At 38.2% G+C, this 27,371-nt stretch overlaps 2 protein-coding genes across 8 annotated transcripts in view; both read left to right on the forward strand.

Annotated features, from left to right (window-relative positions):
* MCM9 (minichromosome maintenance 9 homologous recombination repair factor) overlaps positions 1 to 27,371 on the forward strand; it is a 323,915-nt gene that overhangs the window by 284,422 nt on the left and 12,122 nt on the right. The window contains exon 14 of one of the 2 annotated variants that reach the window (XM_064360754.1): positions 6,924 to 7,198. The exons of the other annotated variant lie outside the window; for it this stretch is intronic. The gene's annotated coding sequence lies outside the window, so the exon portion shown is untranslated. Of the gene's footprint in view, positions 1 to 6,923; positions 7,199 to 27,371 lie in introns of those variants that run through there. 2 annotated transcript variants of the gene reach the window in all.
* Positions 12,477 to 27,371, forward strand: part of CEP85L (centrosomal protein 85 like) — a 247,224-nt gene continuing 232,329 nt past the window's right edge. For all 6 annotated transcript variants that reach the window (XR_010336626.1, XR_001107094.2, XR_010336627.1 and 3 more), the window contains exon 1: positions 12,477 to 12,861. Coding sequence is in view for 2 of the 6 variants with exons in the window: in XM_012450082.2 (XP_012305505.2) it covers positions 12,789 to 12,861 (73 nt within the window). In the remaining 4 variants the exon portion in view is untranslated. The remainder of the gene's footprint in view (positions 12,862 to 27,371) is intronic.

A 27,371-nucleotide genomic window follows, 5' to 3' on the forward strand; every position in this document is an offset into this window, starting at 1 on the left:
GCTCTCACTTGTAATCTCAGGACTTTGGGAGGCTGAGGTGAAAGGGCTGCTTGAGCTCAGGAGTTTGAGACCAGTGTGGGCAACCAAGACCTCATCTCTACAAAAAAAAAAAAAATGCAAAAATTAGTCAGGCGTAGTGGTGCATGCCTGTGATCTTAGCTATTTGGGAAGCTGTGGGAGGAGGATCACTTGAGCCCAGAAGGTAGACACTCCAGCCCGGGTGACAAAGCAAGATTCTGTCTAAAAAATAAAATAAAAGAAAAACCCCTAAAGAATAAAAAATAATAGTACAACAATTTTAAAAAATGCAATATAACAACTATTTTCATAGCACTTACATTGTGTTAGGTATTGTAAGTAACCTGGAGATGTATACTGGAAGATGTTCATAGGTTATATGCAAATACTGTGCCCTTCTACATAAGGGACTTGAGCATCCTCAATTTTTGGTATATTTGGGAATACTGGAACCAATCCCTCTTGGGTACCAATGAACAACTGTAATTTACCATTTCAAAAACAATATGTCAAATCTTTATCAAAAATCTGGAAGAGAAAAAGGAAATAATGCATCTCATCATTTTGACACAAATTTTGTACTCATCACTTTAGGATGTTTCTTTCTAAACCTTTTTCTATGATTATTTTTTCATTGATTTAATCCTAGTGGATATGCAATTTTATATCCTTTTTTCAATTAACATTACATCATAATCATTACTCAAATTGCTACTTAGCCTTCATAAATATTTAAAGGCTGCAAAATATTGATTACTTTTCTATTGTTAAATTTTTAGATTATTATATTCCACTATTACAAACATTGCAGTTGACATTTTCATGCATATAGTTTTTCCAGTATGTGTGTTTGTGTATGCACATGTACATTTTGATTTTTTTCCCTTAGGATACTGTCCCAAAAGGAAACTTACTGAACCAAAGAGCAAGATTGTTTCTATGGCACATATTGCCAAGTTGCTTTCCATAAGAGTTGGACCAATTTATATTATTAGAAGTGATGAGAATATTGGTTTCTCCAAAGCATCACCAAAATTATATTCTTAATTATTTAATCTTTATATAAATGAAATAGGATGACTTTAGTGCACTGCTTTAATTTTTTTACCATGAATTATTTTAAGCATACAGAAAAGTATGCAGAAAAAATATATACCCCCGGTCCTGGTTTATCAAATCTTAACAAATTTCCACACTTTCATTAGTTTGTTGTTGTTGTTGTTGTTGTTTTTGTTTGTTTTTTTTTTGGTTTTTGAGATGGAGTCTCGCTCTGACACCCTGGCTGAAGTGTGGTGGCATGATCTCAGCTCACTGCAACCTCTGCCTCCCAGATTCAAGTGATTCTCCTGCCTCAGCCTCCCGAGTAGCTAGGACTACAGGTGCGTGCCACCATACCTGGCTAATTTTTTGTATTTTTAGTAGAGGTGGGGTTTCACCATGTCAGCCAGGATGGTCACAATCTCCTGACCTCATGATCTACCACCTTGGCCTCCCAAAGTGCAGTACTACATATACACCTGAAGTTGTTGTGCACAACTTTCCCAAATCTGTTCCAATGCCTTCCTCCCTCCCTCTATAGAGACAACTGGAATTTGATGTTTATCATTCCTTTACACTCCCATGTCCATATGTTTTAATTGTTAAACCTTTAATTACTAATGAAGTTGAATTTTTTTAACATAATATAACTAATAATAAAGTGCTCAGATTCTAGAGTCAGGTGGAACTCTCTTTGAATTCCTGCTCTGTCACTAGTTAACCATGTCTCCAGAGGCCTCTCTATGACTCAGTTGCCTCATCTATGAAATGGAGGTAATAATGATTCATACTATTTTTTTTTTCTTTTGAGACAGGGTTTCTCTCCTGTCACCTAGAGTGCAGTGGTGCACTCTCGGCTCACTACAACCTTTGCCTCCTGAGCTCAAGCAGTTCTCCTGCCTCAGCCTCCCTTGTAGCTGGGACTATAGGCATGTGCCACCACACCAAGCTAATTTTGGTACTTTTAGTAGAGATGGGGTTTCACCACGTTGGCCAGGATGGTCTCAAACTCCTAACCTCAAGTGATTCACCCACCTCGGCCTCCCAAAGTGCTGGGATTACAGGTGTGAGCCACCGCACCTGGCTAATTCATACTATGCTTTATCATGTTGTTATGAAGATGGAATGGGAAGCTGCATGTGCAATTCTTGGCATAGTGCTCTAGTTTTTCTTGTGAATTATTTGCCCCTTTTCTTAGTAAGATTAGATTACCTAAAACTGGTGAAGCACTTACAACATGATCCTACTTATTCCTCACAACGGTTTTATGAGCAGGTACCGCAAAGATCCTATTTGATCCCAATGATAAGCCAGCATGTTGCAGAGCTGTGTTGAAACCTGAGTCTCTGGTTCTGACACCTCTTGCTTTGAACTTATTTGCTGCAGCTCCATCAACTCTAAAGTCATTTCATGATCCAATGTCATTGATTTATGAGGTGGTTTTAGTACTATTCTTTAACACAGTCATTACAGACAGATCCTAGTTTCTCTCTGACTTATAATTGTCTTCCTTCTCTATTTTTTCCCTGAATAGTTGACATAAAAATATTTTATTGCTCTATAAAACTAAATATACTCTTAAACTCAACAAATAACATTACTACTAATAATATGTTATGTTTTTACATTATTAGAGATTTAGGATTTTATAGGTTTGGTATTACTTTTTTCTGATCTTTTTTTGTAAAACAAAGTAAAGATCTTAAGCAATTCCTGTATCCAGATTTCAATATATTAATGCATTAGTCCTAAACATTTTAACTAAAATAAACTCTTAAGGATTCTCGATATTTATTAATAATTAACTGGAGTAGAATTAAAATTTTATTATTTATAAAAATGTAATTAAAAAAGAATAATAACAAACATTATTAAATGTATTTAGAAACCAAATTTCACAATACCTTATTTTTAAGTTGGTTTTTCAAGGCACAAGAAAAAATACTCTGGATATAGGTTATAATCTACTCTTGTGTGCATTAATAGGACACGTATAAATATCAGTTTTGTTTATACAAGTTTTAAACTACAAATATCTTAAGATGACATTCTATGGTAATCATATTTTACTGTTTATCAACATTTTTCCTTTGAAAATTCTGACACCTCTCACATTGACTTTCTCCTTATCATATTTGAGAAAAACCAGATTCAGAGAACTCAAGGTGGAGTTAATTAGGTAATTCCAGACATTACATGGTCCCAGGCATGGTGGAAAGAGGATATCCTCAAAGGCATCTAGAGGAGCAGGGAGCATCTTAAGATTCAGGAAGCATGTGTGTTATGGACACAAGATCATGCAAAGGATATTGACTGAAATAAGTATGAAGTACTTTGAAAGACATTCAATGTAGATCCTGTATACCTAAATACAGTGTTTGTTTTGGTTTTGTTCCAATGGGAGAGTTATCTGGCTCTTTTTTCCCCCAGAAATCACTGGGTTCAGGTATGGGTTACTACATATAGGTAGTAAGAATATGGGTTGCTACAAATCTATGAATGCCATTGCCTTATAAATGACGATACGGGCCCTTACCTGGCAATTTGCCAACTTCCCCAGTTCCTCACTGCAGTAGTACTCTACAGCTGGCCTTTTGCCAAGATCTGAGAAGAGATCAAGGCATATGAGCTTCACTATGGCTCACTCTTGAGGTCTTTAGCTGATACCATCTCCGGGGAGGCTGGCAGGCACCTTAGCAGAAAGCCACCTTGAAGCCTATAAAGTTTACCTTTTCACAGAGGTTATAGTTGCAGGCAAATGCCCATGTGTACCAAATCATTTTAAGGAAACCCATCATAACCCTCTGGATGAAAATGCAACAGAAAAACCATAGTGCCTGGTGCCAGTTCACATGTAGCAGGTAGGTACTTAGGGAGTGATAGCTACCTCTACCACAAAAACATGGAGACACACTCTCATCTGCTGATTACAACTCATTTCCTCTAAGACATTTTAAGCCATCTGTTCCAAAAGTTGGTATGTGGGAAGATGAAAGTTCTTTTTAAAAACGTTATGTGGTAACACCCAAAATCAAAACTGAAGCTAACGTGGCATTGCTCATTTATGCACTAATTTTCTGGAAAACAGTTTCGGGCAAGTTAGGACGGCAGCAGGTCCAGGAGCTGAACAAATTCAGGGGCCAGCTTAGGGCAAACTGGGGTGGGATTAGATGTTCCAGTCTGCACTGTCCTCCTAAGCCTGTCATGATCTGAAACTTAGATCTTGGGCCTGGGCCAGAACCAGACTGACCTTTAAGGTTGAGCAAAGAAGGCAACAGTATCCAAACAACTGTGGTGATGAATTCTCTTGATACTGCCTTTTCTCTCTATTCTCCCCGAATGCTGATCAAATGCTCCCAATCTACCACCTCCCTTAGTGTCACTACAACTACTGTCTTCTACCGAAATTGAATGCCTTTTTAAGATAATGAAAATAAATGCTAATTACTATGTCTTTTGGTCTCAATTGAAAACAGTTATCCTTCAGCTATCTTTCATAGTATAAATAACTTGCCCAACTTTGCTAAGGCTAAAGTTTGCTCCATAACTTCATTAGAAGGTTATTGTAATGGAAAAAAGTGCCTAATTAATATAAAGACTAATTATTACAAAGATTTGTATAATGTCCTAATTAGAGAATATAGATTCATGATCTTTTCATAATTTCTTTTGTCATCATTCACAGCAAATGTATTAGGAGTATAAGTTAATTTTAGGTGATTTGTTCATTAGTAATACATCTCATATTCTCTGTGAGCACTTGTAATAATGCATGTATTTGATATTCAGGTGGCTCTTTGTGTTTTCATTTTAGTAATTGTTGATTCAAGGTGCATAGAACATTAAAAAACTAGTGTCAATTACTGTAATGAAAGTATAGATTGATTACTACGTTTTAAAAAACTTTTAAGTATTGCTTGTAAAAAAAAGTCTGTAAGATTTTTTTCTGAGATCAGTTTTAGGTAGTACGTTAAAAATAGATTCCCCCAAAATAATACTACAAAATATTTGGGATGTTTAAGAAATACCTTGTTTATGCCTCAAAGTAGAGGAAAAAAAAGACCAATTTGAACTAATTTTAATTTAGTATAGATATGTCCAAACATATGATTCCCCCTTTTTTCTAAAGCACATTTTCAAAAGTGTGTTTGGGACAACCTGATATGTCACACTTTTGAAATATAAGCAAAATAGGTAAATGTCAACTTATAGTATTTATTAATTTATTTATAACACTTGTTAAATGTACTGATTTAAATACATTGCTTTTTTCACTTTTATATTTAATATATATTCATAATCATAATTTCATAATTATGGTATTCTATTTTAAAGTTATGTTTTAAAAGTTTATTTATTTATTTTTAAAAATACAGGTTCTAGATTTTACAACTTGAATTTATATCAGGTTAAAAGACTTCTGCAATCAGTACATTGTTGAACAAATAAAATAGAGAATGATCCATACATGAGAGAGTGTAAGGACCACAGTACATAGTAACTCTATCTTTTCTGAAATAAATTATATTAAAAACAAAGAAGCCTCACCATATAGCTATATATGTATATTTATACAGTAGAAAATTAAAAAGCTTAAAGTGATATAGAAAAGTAACCAATCCTTCACACTTGTCTCTGATTTTAATTTTCCTGTCCTACTTTGGTACTCAACTAATAATTGCCAGGTAAATAATAGTATTTTCTAAATCATCTTTTTGTTTTTTATATGTATTATTTTTATAACCAGAAAAAAGCCCACAAAGAAATTAGTTCTCCCATAAACCTGAAAATTGTAGTTAGAGTTGTTTTTCTGAATTTATTCTAATACTTGTTAAAATTCCAGAGCTCCACTGAAATCTTAGCAAAAAGGTCCACTCCTTAAATTAGCCCAGATTCCTTTAGGGATTGCTTAAGTAATGTTAACTCTATCTACAGTTCCAGAGATCCCTACGCTCTTCCACTGGGTAAGCAATACGCTGAAAATTCTTTGGAAAAAAAAAACTTTACCAATGGGAACAGAGTATATTGAATTGAATTCTCTTCTACTACCTAGAAGTAAGGAAGCTACTATGAAAACTGTCTTAAGGATTTAAAATTATTTGAACGGTGAAGTTGTAACTAATTAATTATTCTTAATTAATGAATTAAAATCCTATTGACATCAATTAATTCAATAAGTTTCACAAGTTTGTAATTTGCTCTGGGAAGTACTCTGAATAGTGGCAAACTTTTCTAATTGGGGCAGTAGCTGCCTGGCCCAGTCCAGTCAGAAGCACTGAGGACCTTCTTCAGAGTTCCATCTGCCCAAGTGGTATGTGGAGTCTACTTTAAACTTGTCATGTTTGTCTTTCTTTTTTCTTTTTTGAAGACAGTCTTGCTCTGTCACTCAGGCTCGAGTGCAGTGGTGCCATCTTGGCTCACTGCGACCTCTGCCTCCTGGGTTCAAGTGATTCTTGTTCCTTAGCCTGCAGAATAGCAGAGACTACAGGCATGTGCCACCATGCCCAGGTAATTTTTGTATTTTTTTAGTAGAGAGGGGGTTTCACCATGTTGGCCATGCTGGTCTGCAACTCCTGACCTCAAGTGATCTGTCCGCCTCAGCCTCCCAAAGTGCTGGGATTAGAGGCATGAGCCACTGTGCCTGGCCCAATTCTCTCAAGTCTGCCTTTCTCTGCTGTTCAAAACAGAAGGTATTTATTTATCTATACTCTTGTATAGTCTCAGTCTATGCTGCCATATGCTGCCTTCCTGGTAACTCACCCTCAGTATACTGTCCTCTCTGGGAAACATTTTCATCATGCTCTATAGACTTCCTGTTTTCCTATTTAAAACAGAAGTCCCAATCCCAATCTTCATCTTCCTCACAGATTGTGTCAGTTGGCTTCTCTGGAAAGCAGATGCTAAAATGGAACTGGGGTATAAGAGGCTTATTGGAAGGTAACACCTGTGAAAGATGAAAGGTGCAGGAAACAGGATTGGAAAGAAAAGGCTCAGCCCACAATGCACATCTGACAAGGTCCCAGTCAACCCAACAGCAAGCTAGAGAACAAGGACTGATGATTAGAAGTGCTCTGCATTGGGAAGAATGGCCAGGCTCCAGTATTTCTGCTGAGCTTTGTCACTGGCTGGGGATATCTGGGAAAAGTGTGGAGTAGGGCGACTATTGTTTACAATCATCTATTGTTATATTTTAAAATAGCTAGAAGAAAATAATTTGAATGTTTCTAGCATAAAGACAATTTTTAAGATGATGGATATTCCAATAATACTGATTTGATCTTTATAAATTATATGAATGTATTAAATTATCATATATATGCCCAAAATATGTACATCTATTATGTATCAGTAAAAAATAAAATTAAATAAAAAGGCTGAGGCAGGTCTGGCAGGTGGTAAAAGTTGGAGGCTATCAGCCAACTACACTCCTCATGGCTGAATATCAAGGTCTTTCTTGAAGGGAGATCAGAGAGACACACCTCCAGGGTCACCTCACAGATTAATTCCTCCACTGCTTCATCTCTGAAATCTTAAACTTTAGCATCCTCCTCTCCCACCCTAACATTGTATCTTTCCAACTTTTACTCCCTTACTCTCATTATATTTGCCTTTCAGTTGTAAAACTTCCACTCCTTTATTCCCATGACCTTCTCTCAACATTTCAGCTTTGTCCTGATTTAACTGCTTCTTCCAGATAGGCTACTCCCAGTTTCCCATCACTTCTTCCATTCTTCCGCCAATATCCTTACATCCTTTGCCCCTTTTTCCTGTTACAGTGCCCACACTGCAAAACCCTGTTTATCTGCCTTCTTTCTTCCTGCACTCAAACTGCTGGCTGCAGCTAAAGAAAACCATATATCACTACAGATTAATGTCACATGGTTTCCAGTCTTAGCTGAACCCTAAACACTATACAGAAATCCTATAGTTAGGTATTTCCTTCTCATATGGCATCTGAAAAAAAATCTTATAATTTTTATTTCACAGCATGTTAAAGAGCATGGTGCAAAAGGCATGGGCATTAGAGTCACACAGATCAGATTTGATTTCTAGCTCTTTACTACCTGTGTGACCTTACGTAATTTTTCTTCGGTCTTTTTTCCCTATCTGTGAAATGGAGGTATTACTAACTATTCAACATAAAATATGTAACAGATTTAGTGAGAAGTCTCAAATCATTTGAAGCATATACTCAAAGTTTTTTCTCCCCCAATGACACTGCCAACTGTACACTGCTGAAAACCCCCTTTTCCACTGAGTTTTGGACATTTCCTAACATTTTGGACATTTTCAGCTTTCAACAGTCCTCTTCTCCACCAGGGCAGGTCAGATAGGAGGCTGTGTGTGTGGAGGCATGATCTGCTTTCTTGAATCCACACTTCTATCCTTCTACTTACTGTTCCAGTGTCTGAAAAGGCAGGCAGGCAGGCAGGCAGGAAAGAATTTGTCTCGTTGTGCACTGTCCAGGTTGCTGTCCCATTTCACTGTAAATGATCTTGTTCCTTTTCATAGGCTCAGGATGATCAGGTGGTGACCACAATATGTTCCATTGATAAAGATGTCAGTCCTAAGCAGTTCCTGAAAACATTGATGGTCCTTTGGAAGACTTTATCTGTTGGCTAAATTCAATCCCTCCCACACCCACTTCCTATCCCAAGGACCGCTTCAGTGGTCCATATCATACCTACTCTCTTATTGGTTATTGCAATGCAACTCTGGGGCCAAAGGAACAGGTGAGGTTCATTTTCTGTACCTCCCAGGAATTGGGGACTTGAGATGAGGTGTCCTTGTCCTCTTGGCCTTGCTATACCCCCTAATTTTTCTTCCTTTATTTTGGTAGCACTGGGCAGGAAATCACAGCCTAGAATGAAGGTTTCTATGAACTTGGCTCCCAAAAATGTGTTAAATATTTGTCAAGAGTATACTATTTCACCGTAATTCCTGGACTAATTAGTAACCCAAAGGGTCAGGAAAAGACATCAGTCACTACTTTATTCTGATACATGTATATAAATTATCATCTACAACTGACCTGGCCTATACCAATGAATGTTATTTTTTCTTGGTGAGCTGTAACACAGTTACATTTCTAAATTGTATGTTTGTCTGTATCACCAGTATAGGATGTACACATACAGTATTGTAAGTATTTTACAAAGATTAACACGTTTAATCCATACAGCAATCCTGTGAGGAAGTTATAATTATAATCCCCAGTTTGCAGGTGAGGGAACTGGGGCACAGACAGGTTAAGCAACCTATTTGTTTTCCCTTCACCTATTTGAATTCTACCTGCCAGGGATCCAATTAAGATATTCAAGTCCATCTTCAAAAGAGTGTTTTTATTTTTTCTTTATTATAAATGATTTTTGGGATTACAACAATCCATAAAAAATTGGATAACCTGTCGTCTTTGTGATCTGGAAGAGGTTGTATAGCATGCTTCTTGATACACACTTGATATACAAGACTTGTCCAGTCTTTGGAATCTTTTAGAATTCATTCATAAATCTTTTTCTATGTAGTAGTAATAGTTCTTTAGGAATTATTTCAACGGTAATTGGTTAGTTTATTTTTCCTACATATTTTTGGTTCTTTTGCTGTTTTATATTTTTGTAAACATAAAGCTCTTTTGAGCTTTCCCCAGATTACGCATGGGGTTTCCTTCTAATTTTATTTATTTATTAGAGACACGGTTTTGCTCTGTTGCCCAGGCTTGAGTTTGGTGGCACAATCATAGCTCACTGTAGCCTCCAACTCCTGGGCTTAAGTGATTCCCCTGCCTTGGTCACCGAAAGCACTGGATTATAGGCATGAGTGACTGTACCTGGCTCTCCTAATTTTAAAATATCACTTTTATCTATTGTTATATCCCTCTTCAGTTTGTAGTTCATGTTTGCACAATCTGTTAAGTTTGAATCAGAAAAACACATGTAAGATAGCTCAATTTAATCACTGCAAAGATTTATATACAAATTTAAGAGTTATAAATGCAACACTTATTTTTCACTTTTAAATAATGTCTTTTTTTTGAAATGAAGCATTTTAAACAAAGAGTTTAATATAGTTGATATTAAATATTGTATTTTTAGTACTATTTTCTTCTTTTGTGATCTAGTTTATATTCTTAAAAAGTCCCGTCCCAAAACATGAAATATCCTAATTTCGTCTGACCAACCATACTTACACACACACACACACACACACACAGTCACTCACTATTTTCATTACTTACTTCTTTTATCTCTGCACAGAACAACTGCCAAGACTGAGGCTTACCGAGGTTCAATGATAACTGTCTTTGCTTGTAAGATTCTCCTTGTAGTCCTAACATACTGTCACAATAAAATAAAAATACACCGGTTTACCACATGGGGTTTAGTAATGGTTAGGTAGTCATTAGGTTCTCCAACTTGTGTTATGATACATTTTAATCATTCTGAAAACCATGGCTGTATCCTCCCATATATATGTCACTCATATATCATGGATGTTGGGGGAAGCAATAGTTCAGTATATACTCCGAATTCATATGATTAACAGAAATGGATATTTTATCTACATAATATTCTCACTTAGTATTTCAATTAATTTTAATTGCATTAGCCCTCTATCCTCCCAAGTTTAATTACTAAGGACACAAAAATTTTATCTTTGGTGCCAAGTGCACCAAAAAAAGCAACATGTTTTTACTGTTTGCTTTTACTCTGTAATAGATGTTGATATATTTTAGATACTTTCAGCTTCACATGTACTTTTCTTTGTGTGTGTAGTAGCATGCCCTTACATTAAATATGTAAAATATTAAATATTTTAATATTTTATGATAATGATAAAAAGATGTAGAAATATTTTTGTTTGAGTAATGATTTTCTTTTAACATTGTTTAGAATTAAGTATAAATTGTCAGTTTTGAAATAATAAATGTATTTTAAACTTACAAAGGTCAAGATATTTCTGTAATGTTTTATACACTTCTTAGAACAGCATCACAGATGAATTTCAAAAGTTCTGTTCCTGAGACTGTGGTAACTACAAAGCATGAAAAAAATGTATACTTTACATAGTGCTATAGCTTCTGATAATTTTATTTTTGGGACTTAAAAAAAGGTCTATCTTCCTCAAGTGCTAGATAAAATGAGCTAATGTACATTTAAATCAGAAAGAAGAACCAATCACATTAGTCTTTCATGTTTCCTGTTTCTTTTTATCATCAGAAACAGCTGACCCTTGACCAACAATACATAATTTGGAGAAATAATTGGAAGACTACCACAGGGAGACTAAATGTAAAATTGCAATTAGATAAATTACAACACAGGTGTGATAAGTGATAGAATACACACCTAAATGTAATTTAACCTCCAATCATTTTAAGGACTATTTCCCAATTACAGTGTCTTTAAGGGAAAAATGCAGATATGAGGCCTTTGTTAGCAAGATTCCAGAAAGGAAAAAGCATCATGGAACTCAAAGCTTCTCTAGTTCAGTGACCTGCGTTCTGGCTTACCTCTAAGTGATCTGCCTAGTGCAGAGCCTGCCTCCCACCACAGTGCTGGCCCAGTATTTATTACACTATTTTGTAACTAAACGTTGAAAGCATCATCATATTGCCAATGAGAAGTAAGATTAAAAATAAAAGGATGCTGCACCTTTTCGCCCTTCCTCAGGACGTTTGCTCCTGCACTGAGGGTTCAGGTGAAGGGTGGAAACTAACAGGAAGACGTGAAGGAGTAGGGGGCAAGGAAGATGAGGCTCCCTTTACAGACTTTGGTGCTATTTTTACTCCTTTCTGGTCGCTTATCTAAAACGTTGTGCCACTAGATTACAATTACGGCCCCTCTCCGCCTCGGGTCCTAATTAACCCCGAGCTTTTTCCGGTGCACATCCCTGTCTTATATTCTGGTGCCTGTGTTGCCCCCACATTAAATCAGTAAAGGAAAACCATCCCTTTTCTACTCCCTAAAGTGATCTACAAAGAAGGAGTACAGATGAGGATTTAAATCCCAGTCCTAATTCCAAGGGAGGCTGGAAGCCCCCTCAGCCGCGCCTGGCGTGGCCTCTTCATCTCGAGCGGTGGTGACGCGAGGGGCAGGTCTTCCACGTGTCTTCACAGAGGTGCCCGGAGGGAGGGCGTGAGGGATTATCCAAGGGAGTGGTCGAGTATCGCAACATAGGACAAGTTGCGGCCCTCTTCCCAACTCGCAGGGCGGGAGGATGGAGACTGAGGGATGCGGCGGGAGGGCGGGATGGCGGGACAGCCCAGCGGCAGTCAAGGAAGCGAAGCGGAGTCGGGGGAGCCCACCCGCCCGCCGCAGTCCCCGCCCCGCGCGGCGCCGCGCACGCCTGAAGTCAGCGCCCGAGGCCCCGCCCCCTCGCGGCCCCAGCCCCGGCTCTGGCTCAGCCGGCGGAGGGGGCGGAGAGAACCCGCAGCTGCAACTTCGCCTGGAGCCTTTGAGCCTGGGCTCAGCCGGGATCTAGCAGCAGTCACCGCCGAATCGCCGATTCCCAAGTCAGCCCAGCCGGCTTGGCCATGGCAGCCACCGCCACTGCGGTGAATCTGGCCCCGACGCTCCCCGCCCGTCGCTGAGCAGCCGTTAAGCAGCCACCCGCCTTTCCTCCAGTTCGTGCCGCCGAGGCCCAAGCTCCGCGCAAGTTTCCGCCACCGAAGAAGCAGGAGGACGGACGTGAGGAGTCGGGCGTCCCCGGCCCACCCGGCCCTCTCGCCCGCCATGTGGGGGCGCTTCCTGGCCCCGGAGGCCTGTGGCCGGGACAGCCCCGGCGGAGCCCGCAGCTTCCCTGCCGGTAAGGGATAGGACAGCGCCCGGTTGGGGTGGGGGTCACGGCCGACCGCGGCGCCTCTGGACCTCGCCGCCGCTCCCCTCCCGCCTCGGGCCTGTCTTCCCCCGGTCGCCTCCCCGACGCCGCAGCGCGCCCGGTGTCCTCCCCGCTGCCTGCACTCGGGCAGACATCTGGCTTGCCGCGTTCCAGGCGCGTCCGCCCCGCTTCCTGTCGTCCCCGCCGCCCCTCCTTGGGCTGCAGCCCCAGCGCCCGCAACTTCCATCTCTCTTGGGCCCCCTCGGGTTGGGCTTTATTGTCTGCCCGGCTTTTTCCTTTCGCTCGTGGGGTGTGTGACCGGCGTGTTAACGGGGCTTGCCCGTCGCTCGCGGGAACCCGAGCGGGAAGGTCGCTGCCACCGTGCTGCAGCGGCGGCTCCGGCACGCCTCGGAGGGGCCGCAGTTCCTCGCCCGCCCGACTTCTGTGAGGCGCGGGCGGGGGTTGGCTGTGCCCACGCCCGTGACCGCTACTTTTAGGGCGCGTTTTGGGGAGGGAGGATGCTGCCAGAGATGCCGCTGCTGTCAGCCACCCCCAGGGGAACTTCAGCCCCTCGGAGGAACCTGGTCGCAGCCCCGCAGCCCCTCAGGCGTAAGGGGAGGGCGCGTCCTGCAGGAGCCAATGGACCATTGAGCAACGGTGTTACGAATCCGTTTGGCTTTCCCTTGGCCCCTTCGAGGAAAATTAGGGGTTTGCTGCGTTGGGTGTCTGAAGGGGGCTGTTTGTATCGGACAGCCGTTTCATGCTTGCGTCGCTCAGAAGTTGTGTAGGAGCCGCAAAATTAGGATAAATCCTCCCCTAACTTGGAATAAAAAATAAGTCTTGGGTTGCCTGTGATATGTTCTTTAACGATGATAGTCCTTTCAGGCACTTTTAATCTTGAGTTTTGAGGCCTTTTGAGAAACTGAGTTATATGGACTTTTTGTGTAGAAAAAAAAATGCCGTGTATACATAAGCAAAATTTTCTCTACAATTTTAGCTGGTTCTGGGACTCCCGTTAAGTAACATTGCTTCACGAAGTGTTTGATCTCGGCTTTAGTAACTTAGAGATATTTTTGTATACATTTCAAAGCTGTTATTTACAAAACAAAAAAGCAGAAGCAGCATTTGGAAAGGGGTCTTTTGAAGGTAATATTTTCTGCTATTTAAAAATATATCTGGCACTAACCAAGGCATTAATATCAGGCTATTGAAATTTCGAATAATGCAGTTGTGTGATAGTTTAGATATTTGTGATGTGGTTTTTAAAAATACATATATACATTTTAAAAAGCCGTAGTTAGATTTGAATCATTCACTTAAGTTTGGTCCTCAACACTTTTAGAAATAATAGAATTTAATGTAGGCATGAATTTAGTAAAAAGCAATATTATGTAGGGAATGAAGTTTTTCTAAATTGTATGCTATTTGTCCTAAGGAAACAGCATAGTTCTGAGGTTTCCTCAGTTTACAGGTTATTCACAAATCCTGCCATCTAAGTAACTTCAGTGATTGAGAAGCTGCTTCATTATCCCTAGGGGCTGTAGGGAGTGATTTCAATTTATCTGTAAGTATCCAAAGCCATCTGTAATGTCTTTGTAATCTAACCTCTTAAAATTTATTTGTGATACTAGTAGCTTGTTTAGAGGTATATCACTGAGCAATGGTATCCATTTTTCATTGTTTTCTATGAGGAAGAGAACATTTTAATTATTTAAGGTTAAGTAACTTTAAGTAACTTTTAAATTTAGTGTTTAAAGTTAAGAAGGACTTCGTTATATTGCAGCCTCTAGAGAGACATTCGCTGTGGCATAGAATATAGTAAAGAAGATACTTTATAAATACTACCCAAATTTAAGAAATTTGGACAGTATAACTGTACCAAAGCATGTATTTTATCTCAATTTGTCAGTAATAAACCATTGGTAAATCAGGACGTGCCTTGTAAAAAATTTTTTTTTCAGCTACATGCTGAAATAGTGATGTAATTATTTATTGTGTTTCTTCCGTTTTTGAGCAAACATAAATATTTAACATTATCTTAGATAATTTAAAGCTTTTAAAAGTTCTACCTTAGATGAAAAACTTGTTACTTCTTTTGCAAATGAGCAGATGGTGAAGGTCAAGATAATGACCTCTGAGTTGATTCATGTAGGGATCTTTTTTCCTGAGAATTGGAAGGCAATTTTTATTTTTGAAATACTGTTCAGTATATCTTTTGAATAATTTAAACAATAATTCCAGTCCTAAAATTAGACTTGTCTGAAAACAGAAAGAACTAGTGCTCTGATTGAATTTATCAGAAATCTCTTTTGGTCCTGAAGACCAGTGTGAAGGCAGGGATAAGTAAATAAATTCTGGTATTAAAATGAGTTTATCTTAATATGTGGATTAATTCAAGATGTCCTGAAACTGGTTTGTTTGTTTATACAAATATATAACTATACTAAAGGAAAAACCAAAGATAGTATAGAACCGCTTTCTAAAAACCAGAGGAAATTCTTTTCTTAAGGAAATGGCAGTAAAAAATAGGAATAATAAGTGTAATTTGAAAAATACTGAACTTTTAGCCTTCGTTTTAGGATTCAGTTTTATTTGGCTTTTCCCATTTTTTAGCTTTATGGAGTAACTGTTATAAACCAAAATAAAATGAGTATTTATTTATTTAGAGATAGAGTTTCCCTCTGTTGCCCAGGCTAGAGTACAGTGGTGTGATCTTGGCTCACTGCAACTTCTGCCTCCCAGTTTCAAGCCTCAGCCTCCCAAGTAGCTGAGATTACAGGCATGTGTCACCACGCCCAGCTAATTTTTGTATTTTTTTTTTTAGTAGAGATGGGGTTTTACCATGTTGGCCATGCTGGTCTTGAACTTCTGGCCTCAAGTGATCCACCCGCCTCAGCCTCCCAAAGTGCTAGGATTACAGGCGTTGAGTCACTGCACCCAGCCATAATGAGTATTATGTTTCCTTAGAAAGCTCAAATAAAAGTCTCTCTTTTTTTGTATTGGCAAGTGTAGTTAGAAGGCTAATTTAAAACAGTACAATTGGTATGTTTTTTATGCATTTGGTCAATTGCATTTCAGATTACCCTATTCAAAATGTATACTGGTTTCAAGTTGGATGAAGGATAGACATATTTCCTATAGGCTTTTGAAATCTAGCATGAAATAGTGATACTTTGAGTACTTATTAATACCTAGTATGCTAAGTATGTTCCTTTTCATAAATAATATTAAAAAAAAATATACTAACATAGGCCAGGTGCGGTGGCTCACGCGTATAATCCCAGAGCTTTGGTAGGCCGAGTTGGGCGGATCACTTGAGGTCAGGAGTTCAAGACCAGCCTGGCTAACAAGGTGAAACTCTGTCTCTACTAAAAATTCAAAAATTAGCTGGGTGTGGTGATATGTGCCTGTAATCCCAGCTACTGCGGGAGGTTGAAGGCAGGAGAATTGCTTGAACCTGGGAGGTGGAGATTGCAGTGAGCTGAGATCACACCACTGCACTCCAGCCTGGGCAACAGTGAGGCTCTGTTTCAGCAAACAAAAATGAAACAAAAACTCTTAAAACGTTTTTGAGTATTATACTTTTATGATGTGCTAAAATAAAATGTTATAGGAAACATTTGAGTTGAAAAAAAATGTCATTTGTTCATTGCCTTGAGCTTACATTTACCTCTTAGTTGATGCTTGCCATAAGGTGTTTAGTGATGTCATAATGATAGTGGTAATAACTGGTATGGTTGCAACAGATAATATTGTTTTCTGCTGTGATTCTGAATTAGGTGCACTTCTAAGAGTACTGTGGTAACAATGTAACATAACACTTGCCTAAACCCAACTGGACATATTCCTTCATAATAGGTATTGGGGGATAAGGGGCAATTCTTAACTTTAGTGATGACTTTTGTGAAATGAACTTGATTAATAATTGGAATTGATCACTTCCTGGCTTGAATGAAGCTGGTAAATTAAGCAATAAATGGTGAGTTGATAACCTCTGTTGTCATGTTGTAATATTTATATGTGTGAACAGAAAGGGTTTAGAGAATTAAGATTTTTCTGCCTGGATGAAATGTGTATTTACATACTTTGAAAAGATGATGAGTACATAAAGTTTTCTGGATAGTATTTTCCTGAGTTATAGCCTAATTAGTTTTCATAAATTTTGCATTAGGAAAATGAAGAATGTGATCATCAGACACTTTTTAATCAGTAACTTTTTTTGTTTTTTTGAGACAGAGTCTCACTCTTGCCCAGGCTGGAGTGCAGTGGTGCAACCTTGGCTCACTGCAACCTCTGCCTCCTGGGTTCAAGCAATTCTCCTGCCTCAGCCTCACAAGTAGCTGGGATTAGCGGCATAAACTACCACAGCTGGCTTAATGCTTCGTATTTTTGTAGAGACAGGGTTTCACCATGTTGACCAGGTTGGTGTCTAACTCCTGACCTCAAAGGATCCGCCTGTCTCGGCCTTCCAAAGTGCTGGGATTACTGGCATGAGCCACCACACCCAGCCAGTTTTTAAGCAGTAACGTGTTACTCATTATTATTACAACTATCAGGATTTTTGTATTTTACACTGGCAAAATATTTTGAGAAGAGCAATTTATTGTGTAAGGACATTTAAGGATGGGTGTGATCAACATAAAAATAACATCAAATTGCTTTTCATACCAATATTTTGCTTTCTGTTTTTCTTTAATTAAAAAAAAAATCGTTACCTAGCATAGTGCTTGTTACTTTGGTATTAGAAATGTTTGTGAATTATTCTTTCAGTTAAATATGGTGTGCTAGACATTTTATTAGTCTCTGGGGATACATCACTGAACAAGAAAGATAAGGTTCTTGCTCTAAGAGGGCTTGTATTTTACTTTTAAAAACATTTTGTAGGTTTTTTTTTTTTTTTTTGAGATAGTGTCTTGCTCTGTCAGTCAGGCTGGAGTGTGGTGGTGCAATCATAGATCTCTGCAGCCTTGACCTGCCAGGAGCAAGTAATCCTGTCGCCTCAGCCTCTCAGGCTGAACTGGGAATACAGGCATGTGCCAGGACTGCCAGCTAATTTTTGTATTTTTTTTAGAAATGATGTCTCACTCTTACCTAGGCTGGTCTTGAACTTTTAGGCTCAAGTGATCTTCCGCCTGGGCCTTCCAAGTATTGGGATGACAGGCATGAGCCACCATGCTGCCTGGCAGTAGCTTGCATTTTAGAGGAGAGGATCAGTAAGTAAACAGATAATGAGATGATTCAAGATGATTCAAGTAGTGTTAAGTACTAAGAGGAAAAGAAGACTTGGTGAGGTGGCAGAGGATGGGCAGAGCTCCTTGAGTGGCTGGTCAGGGAGACCGCTGAGGAGGTAACATTGTTATCTGAAGGATGAGAAGAAGGACGACATGAAGAGAGAAGCATTCTGGTGGAGGGAACAGAAACAAAATTTCCAGGGAGGAAATGAGTTTGAGAAGTTTGAAGAACTCCAGTGAATCTGGATCTTAGTGAGCAGGACTGTGAGGTGAGGAAGGCCTGAGGCCTGACAATAATATTAGGGGCTATAGGGAGTCTGGATTCTATTCTGTGTATCAGGGGAAGTCGGGGAGTGACTTCATTCTTTTATTCCTGAGCACATTGAGTGCCTACTACGAGGCAGATACTGTTCTCATGTGTTGGGGACACGGAACAGACATTCCTTATTCTAGGTGTTTATAATCAGTCTTGGCTATTCTGTGGAAGAAGAAATTGTAGAGGGTGGGGCAAGAACAGCAGTGGAGAAGACAGCTAATAGGCCATAGCACTTATTAGGTGAGAAATGATGGTTTGAATTTGAATGGTTAAATTGGATTTGGAGAGAAGAAAATGGATTTGGGATATACACGAGAAATCTTACGGGATTTACTGATGACTTGGAGTTGTCAAGTAAGGGAAAGAGGAGTCAAAGATGACATCTTAATTTTGACTTCAGTAATTATAATTGATAGTGATGCCATTTCCTGAGATGGGGAAGGTTAGTGGGCAGAGGGCGGTAGGGAGAGTGTAAGGAAGATAAATGGAATCAAGAGTTCTTTTTCGGCAATGTGAAATTTGAGATCTTTTGAGAAGTTCAGGTGAGATGTTGAATATGAAGTTGAGTATAAAAGTCTGGAGCTCAGTGGGGAGGTTGCTGGGTAAGAGATAGGAATTTGAGAGTTATTTGGGTATAAATGGTGTTTAAAGGTAATGGGTCACACTGAGAGAATAGAAAAGACAGTAGAGGACTAAGCCCTGGGACACTAACATTTTCTCTTCAGTCAGAGGAAGATAAGCCCTCTAAAGAGACTGAGAAGGAACAGTTAGGGAGGTAGGAGTAATGAAGTATTAGGAAAAGCAGGAGAATGAAGTATTCTGGTAGAGAGGAGTCTGAAGGCACTAGTGGTAACCAGTCTCATGCTTCCAAGTTGCCATGTAAGATGAGTCAGAAGAAAATGCATCAATGCATTTGGCCAGTTTCAGTGAGAGACTTAAAAATTTAAACCTAGCTGAAATTAGAGATTATCTAATCCACTGAGCTGACTTTATTGCATAAGGATTGATACATAAGTGCTTAATAAATGTTTGAATTGCTTTCTCTTTACCACTTATTAAGCTAGGGTGACCAATTGTTTGGGTTTGCCTGGAAGTTTCAGTTTTTAAACTAGGTGACATGTGGCGTAGGTTTCCTAGGACTGAAGAGTTTCCTGGGATGCCTTACATTGAATAGTGGCCAAGTCTTGACGAGAGCACTCTGTCTGCTCAGGGCATCTGAACTGGTATTAACAGTGTTCTCTGCCCATCAGAATAGAAGATTCTCTCAATCAGGGGACCACACTTGAGTACTGTATCTAGTTTTATTTCATGCTCTTTTTAACTTCTGCCTGATCTGAAAGTCTACCTCAGAACAGTAACTCTACCCCAACTTTTGCTTTTTTCCTCCTGCAATAAATTGTTTAAAGACTTCATTAGGTAGTGCTAAATTAATTAAAGTGGTTGATAGGATTTCAAGTTCCTTTAAAGAGAGTTAACGTAAGATCAGAAACTGTTGTATGCCTTTCTACACTGTTGATGTCTAGTGAGTAAAACTTATTTGCTTTATTGATACTCGTTTTGAAAATACTTTGTAGTATTGAAGTTTAGAGTTCTGAAGTGAACTACAGTTTTTGGTTATATATTTCTCTGGAAGATTTTGGGATGAAAGATTCGGACTATGTTTCATGTAGTGTAAGGTTTCCTACCAGTTGGTTACATTGCTTTTGTAGAGGCAGAGATTGCCTCCTGACCATAAGAAATTACATATATATGGCCTTGCCATGACATATCTGAAGCTTTTCTGAAGCATTCTCAGTTAATACTGAGCATTCTGTCTCATTTTAGGAATAATGTACTGAAAAGTTAGACTGGAAGTTAAATGCTTTAATTTTGGCAACAGAAAACTTCCACGTATTTATACATTATCTCAAAACCTTATTTTGAAATATTTTAAGACAAATTTTTATTTTTATTTAGCTTTTAAATGTATTGTTTATGGTCCTTATATTCTAGGACAAAGATAAACCCGTCTGAAATGCCAAGTTGCATACTCTCATATTTGTAGTGGTTTTACAAACAGTTTCATTAGTTTTTAACTGTACTCCATTTCCCAGTTTTTAAACAGAAACAAGGACTTACGAAAAACTAAATTAAGTATGTGGTTATTATTCCTAATAGTTGCCAAAATGCTTTTTTGAACATGACTGTTTTTTTTTTGAGATAGAGTCTGTTACCCAGGCTGTAGTGCAGTGGTGTGATCTTGGCTCACTTGCAACCTCTTTCTCCCAGATTCGAGCAAGTCTCCTGTCTCAGCCTCCCAAGTAGCTGGGACTACAAGCATGCGCCATCACAGCCAGCTAATTTTTGTATTTTTTGGTGGAGACAGAGCTTCACCATGTTGGCCAGGCTGGTCTTGAACTCCTGACCTCAAGTGATCCACCTCCTTGGCCTAAGTGCTGGAATTACAGCCATGAGCCACTGCACCTAGCCTGAATGTGATATTTCATGTAGCCAGAAGGTAGGACTCTGGCTTGTCCACACACTGAAATCAACAAACATACAATTTTTTTCTTAGGGGATAGTCTGTTGCTAACCTGGCTTTCTCTTGAGTTCTTTCTTTTACATCAGAAATACTTCGTGAATATTTATTGGTATGAATTCATAGTTTTTCTGAGAAAGGTAGACTACTTTTCTATCCATTTAATTTTTATTTTTAGTTGAGGTAATTTTAAACAAAGTCTGAACCACCCTAGTTTAAGGTTCTTGTTAGAGTAGAATTGAAAATAAGGAAATAGAAAATCATAGCTGAAGAATCTTTTCTTAAACCTTTTGTGACCTCTTGTTTTAAAAGTTATTTGCCATAGTTAGTAAACTTCAGAATTTTCTTTTAAAATAAATAAAATTATATGTATTTTTAAAATAAATAAAATTATATTTATTTATTTTAAATAAATATATTTTTATTTATTTTAATATACATATAATTTTAAATATATATCTTTATTTTTAAAATAAAAATATATTTATTTATATTTATTTTTAATTGACAAATAATTGTATATATTTATGGGGTACGATGTGATATTTTGATCTATGTATATACATTGTAGAAAGATTAAATCCAGCAGTACATCAAAAAGCTTATATACCACGATGAAGTAGGCTTCATCCCTGGGATGCAAGTTTGGTTCAATATACACAAATCAATAAATGTGACTCATCACATAAACAAAACTAAAGACAAAAAGCACATGATTTTCTCAGTAGATGCAGAAAAGGCTTTTGATAAAATCCAACATCCCTTCATGTAAAAAATTCTCAATAAATTTGGTATTGAAGGACTGCCTCAAAATAATAAAAGCCATATATGACAGCACACAGCCAACATACTGAATGGGCAAAAGCTGTAAGCATTCCCCTTGAAAACTAGCATAAGACAAGGATGCACTTTCTCACCACTTCTGTTCAAGATAGTATTGGAAGTTGTGGTCAGGGCAGTCATGCAAGAGGAAGAACAGGCATTCAAATAGGAAGAGAGGAAGTCAAACTATCCTGGTTTGCAGATGATGACATGATCCTTTATCTAGAAAACCCCATAGTCTCAGCCCAAAAACTTCTTAAGCTGATAAGCAACTTAGCAAAGTCTCAGGATACAAAATCAATGTGCAAAAATCACTAGCATTCCTGTACACCGACAACAGTCAAGCGAAGGGTGAAATTGTGAATGAACTCTCATCCACAATTTGCCACAAAAAGAATAAAACACCTAGGAATACAGCTAACTAGGAAGGTGAAAGATGTACAAGGAGAACTACAAATCGCTGCTCAAAGAAATCAGAGATGACACAAACAAATGGAAAAACATTCCATGCTCATGTATAGGAAGAATGTATATTGTTAAAATGGTCATATTGCCGAAAGCAATTTACAGATTCAATGCAATTCCCATTAAACTACCATTGAAAATCTTCACAGAACTACAAGAAACTTTTTAAAATTCATGTGGAACCAAAAAACCTGAAAAGCCAAGGCAATCCTAAGCAAAAAGAACAAAGCTGGAGGGATCATGCTACCCAACTTCAAACTATATATATACTACAGGGCTATGGTAACCAAAACAGCATGGTACTGGTAGAAGAACAGACACACAGACCAGTGTAACAGAATAGAGAACTCAGAAATAAGACTACATACCTACAACCATCTGATTTTTGACAGATCTGACAAAAACAGGCAATGGGGAAAGGATTTCCTATTCAATAGATGGTGCTGGGATAACTGGCTAGCCATATGTAGAAGATTGAACCTGAACCCCTTCCTTACACCATATACAAAAATCCAAGATGGATTAAAGACTGAATTAATTAATTTTAATTAATTAAAAACCCAGAACTACACAAATCCTGGAATTCAACCTAGGCAATACCATTCAGGGCATAGGCATGGGCTAAGATTTTAGGACAGATGCCAAAAGCGATTGCAACAAAAGCAAAAATTGACAAATGGGATCTAATAAAAGATCTTCTGCACAGCAAAAGAAACTATCAAGAGAGTAAACAGACAAGCTCTACCGATGGGAGAAAATTTTAGCAAATGGTGCAAAACTAAGGACAAAAACCACATGATTGTCTCAGTAAATGCAGAACTAAAAGACAAAGATCTGACAAAGATCTGTTATTAGATATGACAAAGGTCAAATATCCAGCATGTATAAGGAACTTAAACAAATTTACAAGAAAAAAACAGTCCCATTAAAAAGTCGGTAAAGGACATGAACAGACACTTCTCAGAAGAAGACATACATGCAGCCAACAATCATGAAAAGAAGCTCAACACCACTGATCATTAGAGAAATGCAAATCAAAACCACAATGAGAGATACCATTCACACCAGTCAGAATGACTGTTATTTAAAAGTGAAAAAATAACAGACACTGGCGAGGCCATGGAGAAAAAGGAATGCTTATACACTGTGGTGGGAGTGTAAATCAGTTGAACCATTGTGAATGACAGTGTGGCGATTCCTCAAAGACCTAAAGACAGAAATACCATTAAACCCAGCAATCCCATTACTGGATATGTAACCAAAGGAAAAGAAATCATTCTGTTATAAAGACACATGCACACATATGTTCATTGCACTGGTATTCACAATAGCAAAGACACAGAATCAAGCAAATACCCATTAATAATAGACTGGATAAAGAAAATGTGGTAGATGTACATCGTGGAATACTATGCAGCCATTAAAAAATGAGATTATGTACTCTATGGGGACATGGATGGAGCTGGAGGCCATTATTCTTAGCAAACTAACACAGGAACAGAAACCAAATACTGCATGTTATCACTTATAACTTGCAGCTAAATGATTAGAACACATGGACACATAGAGGGAAACAAGACACACTGGGACCCATCTAAGGGAGGAGGGTGGGAGGAGGGAGAGGATCAGGAAAAATAACTGATGGGTGCTAGGCTTAATACCTGGGTGATGAAAAAATCTGCAACAATGATCCCACATGACACATGTTTACCTGTGTAACAAACCTGCACATGCACCCCTGAATTTAAAAAAAAGAAAAAGATTAAATAAAGCTAACTAACATATCCATCACATTACCAACTTTTTTTTTTATGATTAGCATGTTAAAATCTATTTTAGCAATTTTGAGGTAGACAGTACATTATAACTGTGCTCACCATGCAGTGCAATAGACTACTAAAACTTATTCCTCTAGTCTAACTGGAACTTTGTAATTTTGGATAAACATCTCCCTTTTTCCCATCCCTCCTTGATTTATATTTAGAAAGCAGCAAATACTAGCTACTGATTACTTAAAATTTTGATTAAAACGCTTAAATGCAAGAAAGCCAATTATTGTTATTATTATTTTTGAGACAGAGTCTCGCTCTCTCACCCAGGCTGGAGTGCAGTGGTGCCATCTCAGCTTACTGCAACTTCCAGCTCCCAGGTTCAAGTGATTCTCCTGCCTTAGCCTCCCAAATAGCTGGGATTACAGATGTGCACCACCCTGCCTAATGGTTTTTTTGTATTTTTTTGTATTTTTTTTTTTTTTTAGTTGAGTCAGGGTTTCACCATGTTGGCCAGGCTGGTCTTGGACTCCTGACCTTAGGTGATCCCACCTCAACCTCCCAGAGTACTGGGATTATAGGCGTGAGCCACTGTGCCCTGCCAAAGAAAGCCAGTTATCTTAGATTAAGCTAGATTTTAATGTAGGTATTTTTTTGACTAATGTGTTTATGTGAGAAAGTATACTTACTTGATGCTGCTAACTTTATTTTAGCTGAGTGAAAGCATCTTCAGTGACTGCTTAACTTTAATTCCCAATCTTGAAATCTGATGTTATTTAACTTTTGATTCTTTCTTCTGGCCTAAAATTTTACCTCTGGTTAAAACCTAACATTTCATGTCTGAGTAGATCTTTGGATCTCTTTTGGGATTGGAGGAGCACAGTTTCTCAGTTCTCCTCCCAGTTTTGCTACCTGTTGTTTATTTTTATTTTTATTTTTTTAACACATTGTTACAAACCCTTCATAAAAAGGGTAGGGTAGGTGTATTGCAAATGTTTTGAGATTATACAGAACCAATGGACTCCTTAGTTTTTAGACATGGCTAACAGTAGAAATGTTACCCAAATGCTTCTATTTTATGTATGCAATATTTATTTTACTTTATCAAGTTTAAGACGTACTTTAAAAATGTTTTAGCATTTCTGATATCTGGATGTATCATGTAATTGAGGGTGTCATTTAATTGGCATCTTTTTTTTAGTGGTACATTCAATTGATATATTTTAAAATTATTTTTTCCAACTTTTAAGGTATCCAGATACATGAGTCATGTTGATTTCCAATATGCCCTCTCCATATTGAGTGTTTCATTTGAAAGCATCATCTTAGCCCTTATGGGTATCAGTGGTTATTTTCTCAAACCCAAATGCTAGGTGACATATTACTGTCAGATCTGATTTTCTAATTTTTTTTTCTCTTGCAAAAGGAATGTTGAAGAGTGTGCATGGGAAACATCAGCTTGACTATTTTCTTGTTTGTTTATATTTTTATTATTATCTTCAGGTTTCTTTGGAGTAATATTTTAGAACCACAAATGCATTTTGTGAGGGTTAGTTTAAGTAAAACTATATAATGTGATACGCAAATCTGCTTAACCAGCCATAAATTGCAAAGCATTGCCATATGCAAAAATCAGATGAATGCAGGAGAATGTCACTGTCAAGCCCTCTGTATAGAACTCCCCCATTTGTTATATATATGTAACATGAAGCTCTGATAATCCAAGTAAGGGCACTAGTTTTAACCTGTATGTTAAATATTATAGCAAAATTTAATGTGTTACTTTTTTCTAAAGATAAGTCTCAATATAAACAGAAGTCTTTTTCCTCCAACAGCTTGCCAGTGGATTGGCTCATGTCCTCCCTGGCATACGTGTATTCACTTTGGAGATCATAGAGATAGAAAGCTTATACTTAGTCTCTTGGAATGATGTTTAAAAAGTGGTGGTTATCAGAGAGATGGGCATTGGGTTTATGTTTTGAAGGAGATAAGTAGTTGTAAACATGCTAGTAAGATATTAATATTAAGAGAGAGGCTGGTAACAGTGTATATATCCTTGATTGAATAGGAAGGGAAAAGAACAAGGTTAAAAACTTGGAAGAGAGTGGAGTGGGGTACTGTACCTCATGAGGAGCAGAAGAATTATTATGTAGTATTTGTCAGATGATTTTTATTCTCTTATTATTAAAGTTACACATGCTCAGTAAAATGTTGACTTAGTACAGAAAAGCTTAACGTGAAGTAAGCTTTTTCGCCTTCACGTGCCAGTCCTCCACTCCATTTTTAATAGTTTTTAGTTATCCTTCTGGAAAATTTCTATGCATGGACAATAATAAAAATAACATTTATTGAGATACTAATTATATGTCTGGGACTTTCAAAAATATCTTTACAGGCCGGGAGCACTTTTCAAAAATATCTTTACACGCCTGTAATCCCAGCATGGGGTGGCTGAGGTGGGCGGATCACCTGAGGTCAGGAGTTTGAGACCCGCCTGACCAACATATTCAAACCCTGTCTTTACTAAGAAAATCCCCCAATATTAGCCAGGCATGGTGGTATGCGCCTGTAGTCCTCACAACTTGGGAGGTTAAGGCAGGAGAATCTCTTGAACCTGGGAGATGGAGATTGCAGTGAGCCGAGATTGCACCACTGCACTCCAGCCTGGGCAATTGAGAGAGATTTTGTCTCAAAAACAACAATAAAGAAACTTTACATGTTCATTGATCACAACAACCTTATGATATAGATACTATTCTATTTTTTTCTTCTCTCTCTTTTTTTTTTTGGAGATGGAGTCTCGCTCTGTCACCAGGCTGGAGTTCAAGCAGTTCTCCTGCTTCAGCGTTCCTAGTAGCTGGGACTACAGGCACTCGCTGCCATGCCCAGCTAATGTTTGTATTTTTAGTAGAGATGGGGAGATGGGGTTTCACCATGTTGGCCAGGATGGTCTCCATCTCTTGACCTTGTGATCCACCCACCTTGGCCTCCCAAAGTGCTGGGATTACAGGCATATGCCACTGCGCCCAGCCCAATTTTTTTCTTCTCTTACATTTGAAGAAATTGAGGCACAGAGTGGTTAAGTGATTTATGAGGACTTATTGCTAATAAGAGGTAGAATGAACTTGAACCCAGGTAGCCTGGTTTCACAGTCTACATCTTTTCCACTGAGATTTACTGGTACTTCTATGATAAAAGAAACAAATTAAGACAATTGGAGCCACTTACCCTAGAGATAAATAGCACTGAAGTGGAGTGGAGGATTGGGATGAAGAAAATAACACTATATGATGTTTCTGCCTTCTCAGTTAGATATTCTTCAGTATAGTACAAGATTTGTTTTTCTTTTTTGGCTACTGTTAATATGAACATTTTTT

Source organism: Aotus nancymaae, unplaced genomic scaffold (genome assembly GCF_030222135.1).
Source record: "Aotus nancymaae isolate 86718 unplaced genomic scaffold, 86718_ANA_hifiasm-v0.15.2.pri h1tg000040l, whole genome shotgun sequence".
NCBI classification, from domain to species: domain Eukaryota; kingdom Metazoa; phylum Chordata; class Mammalia; order Primates; family Aotidae; genus Aotus; species Aotus nancymaae.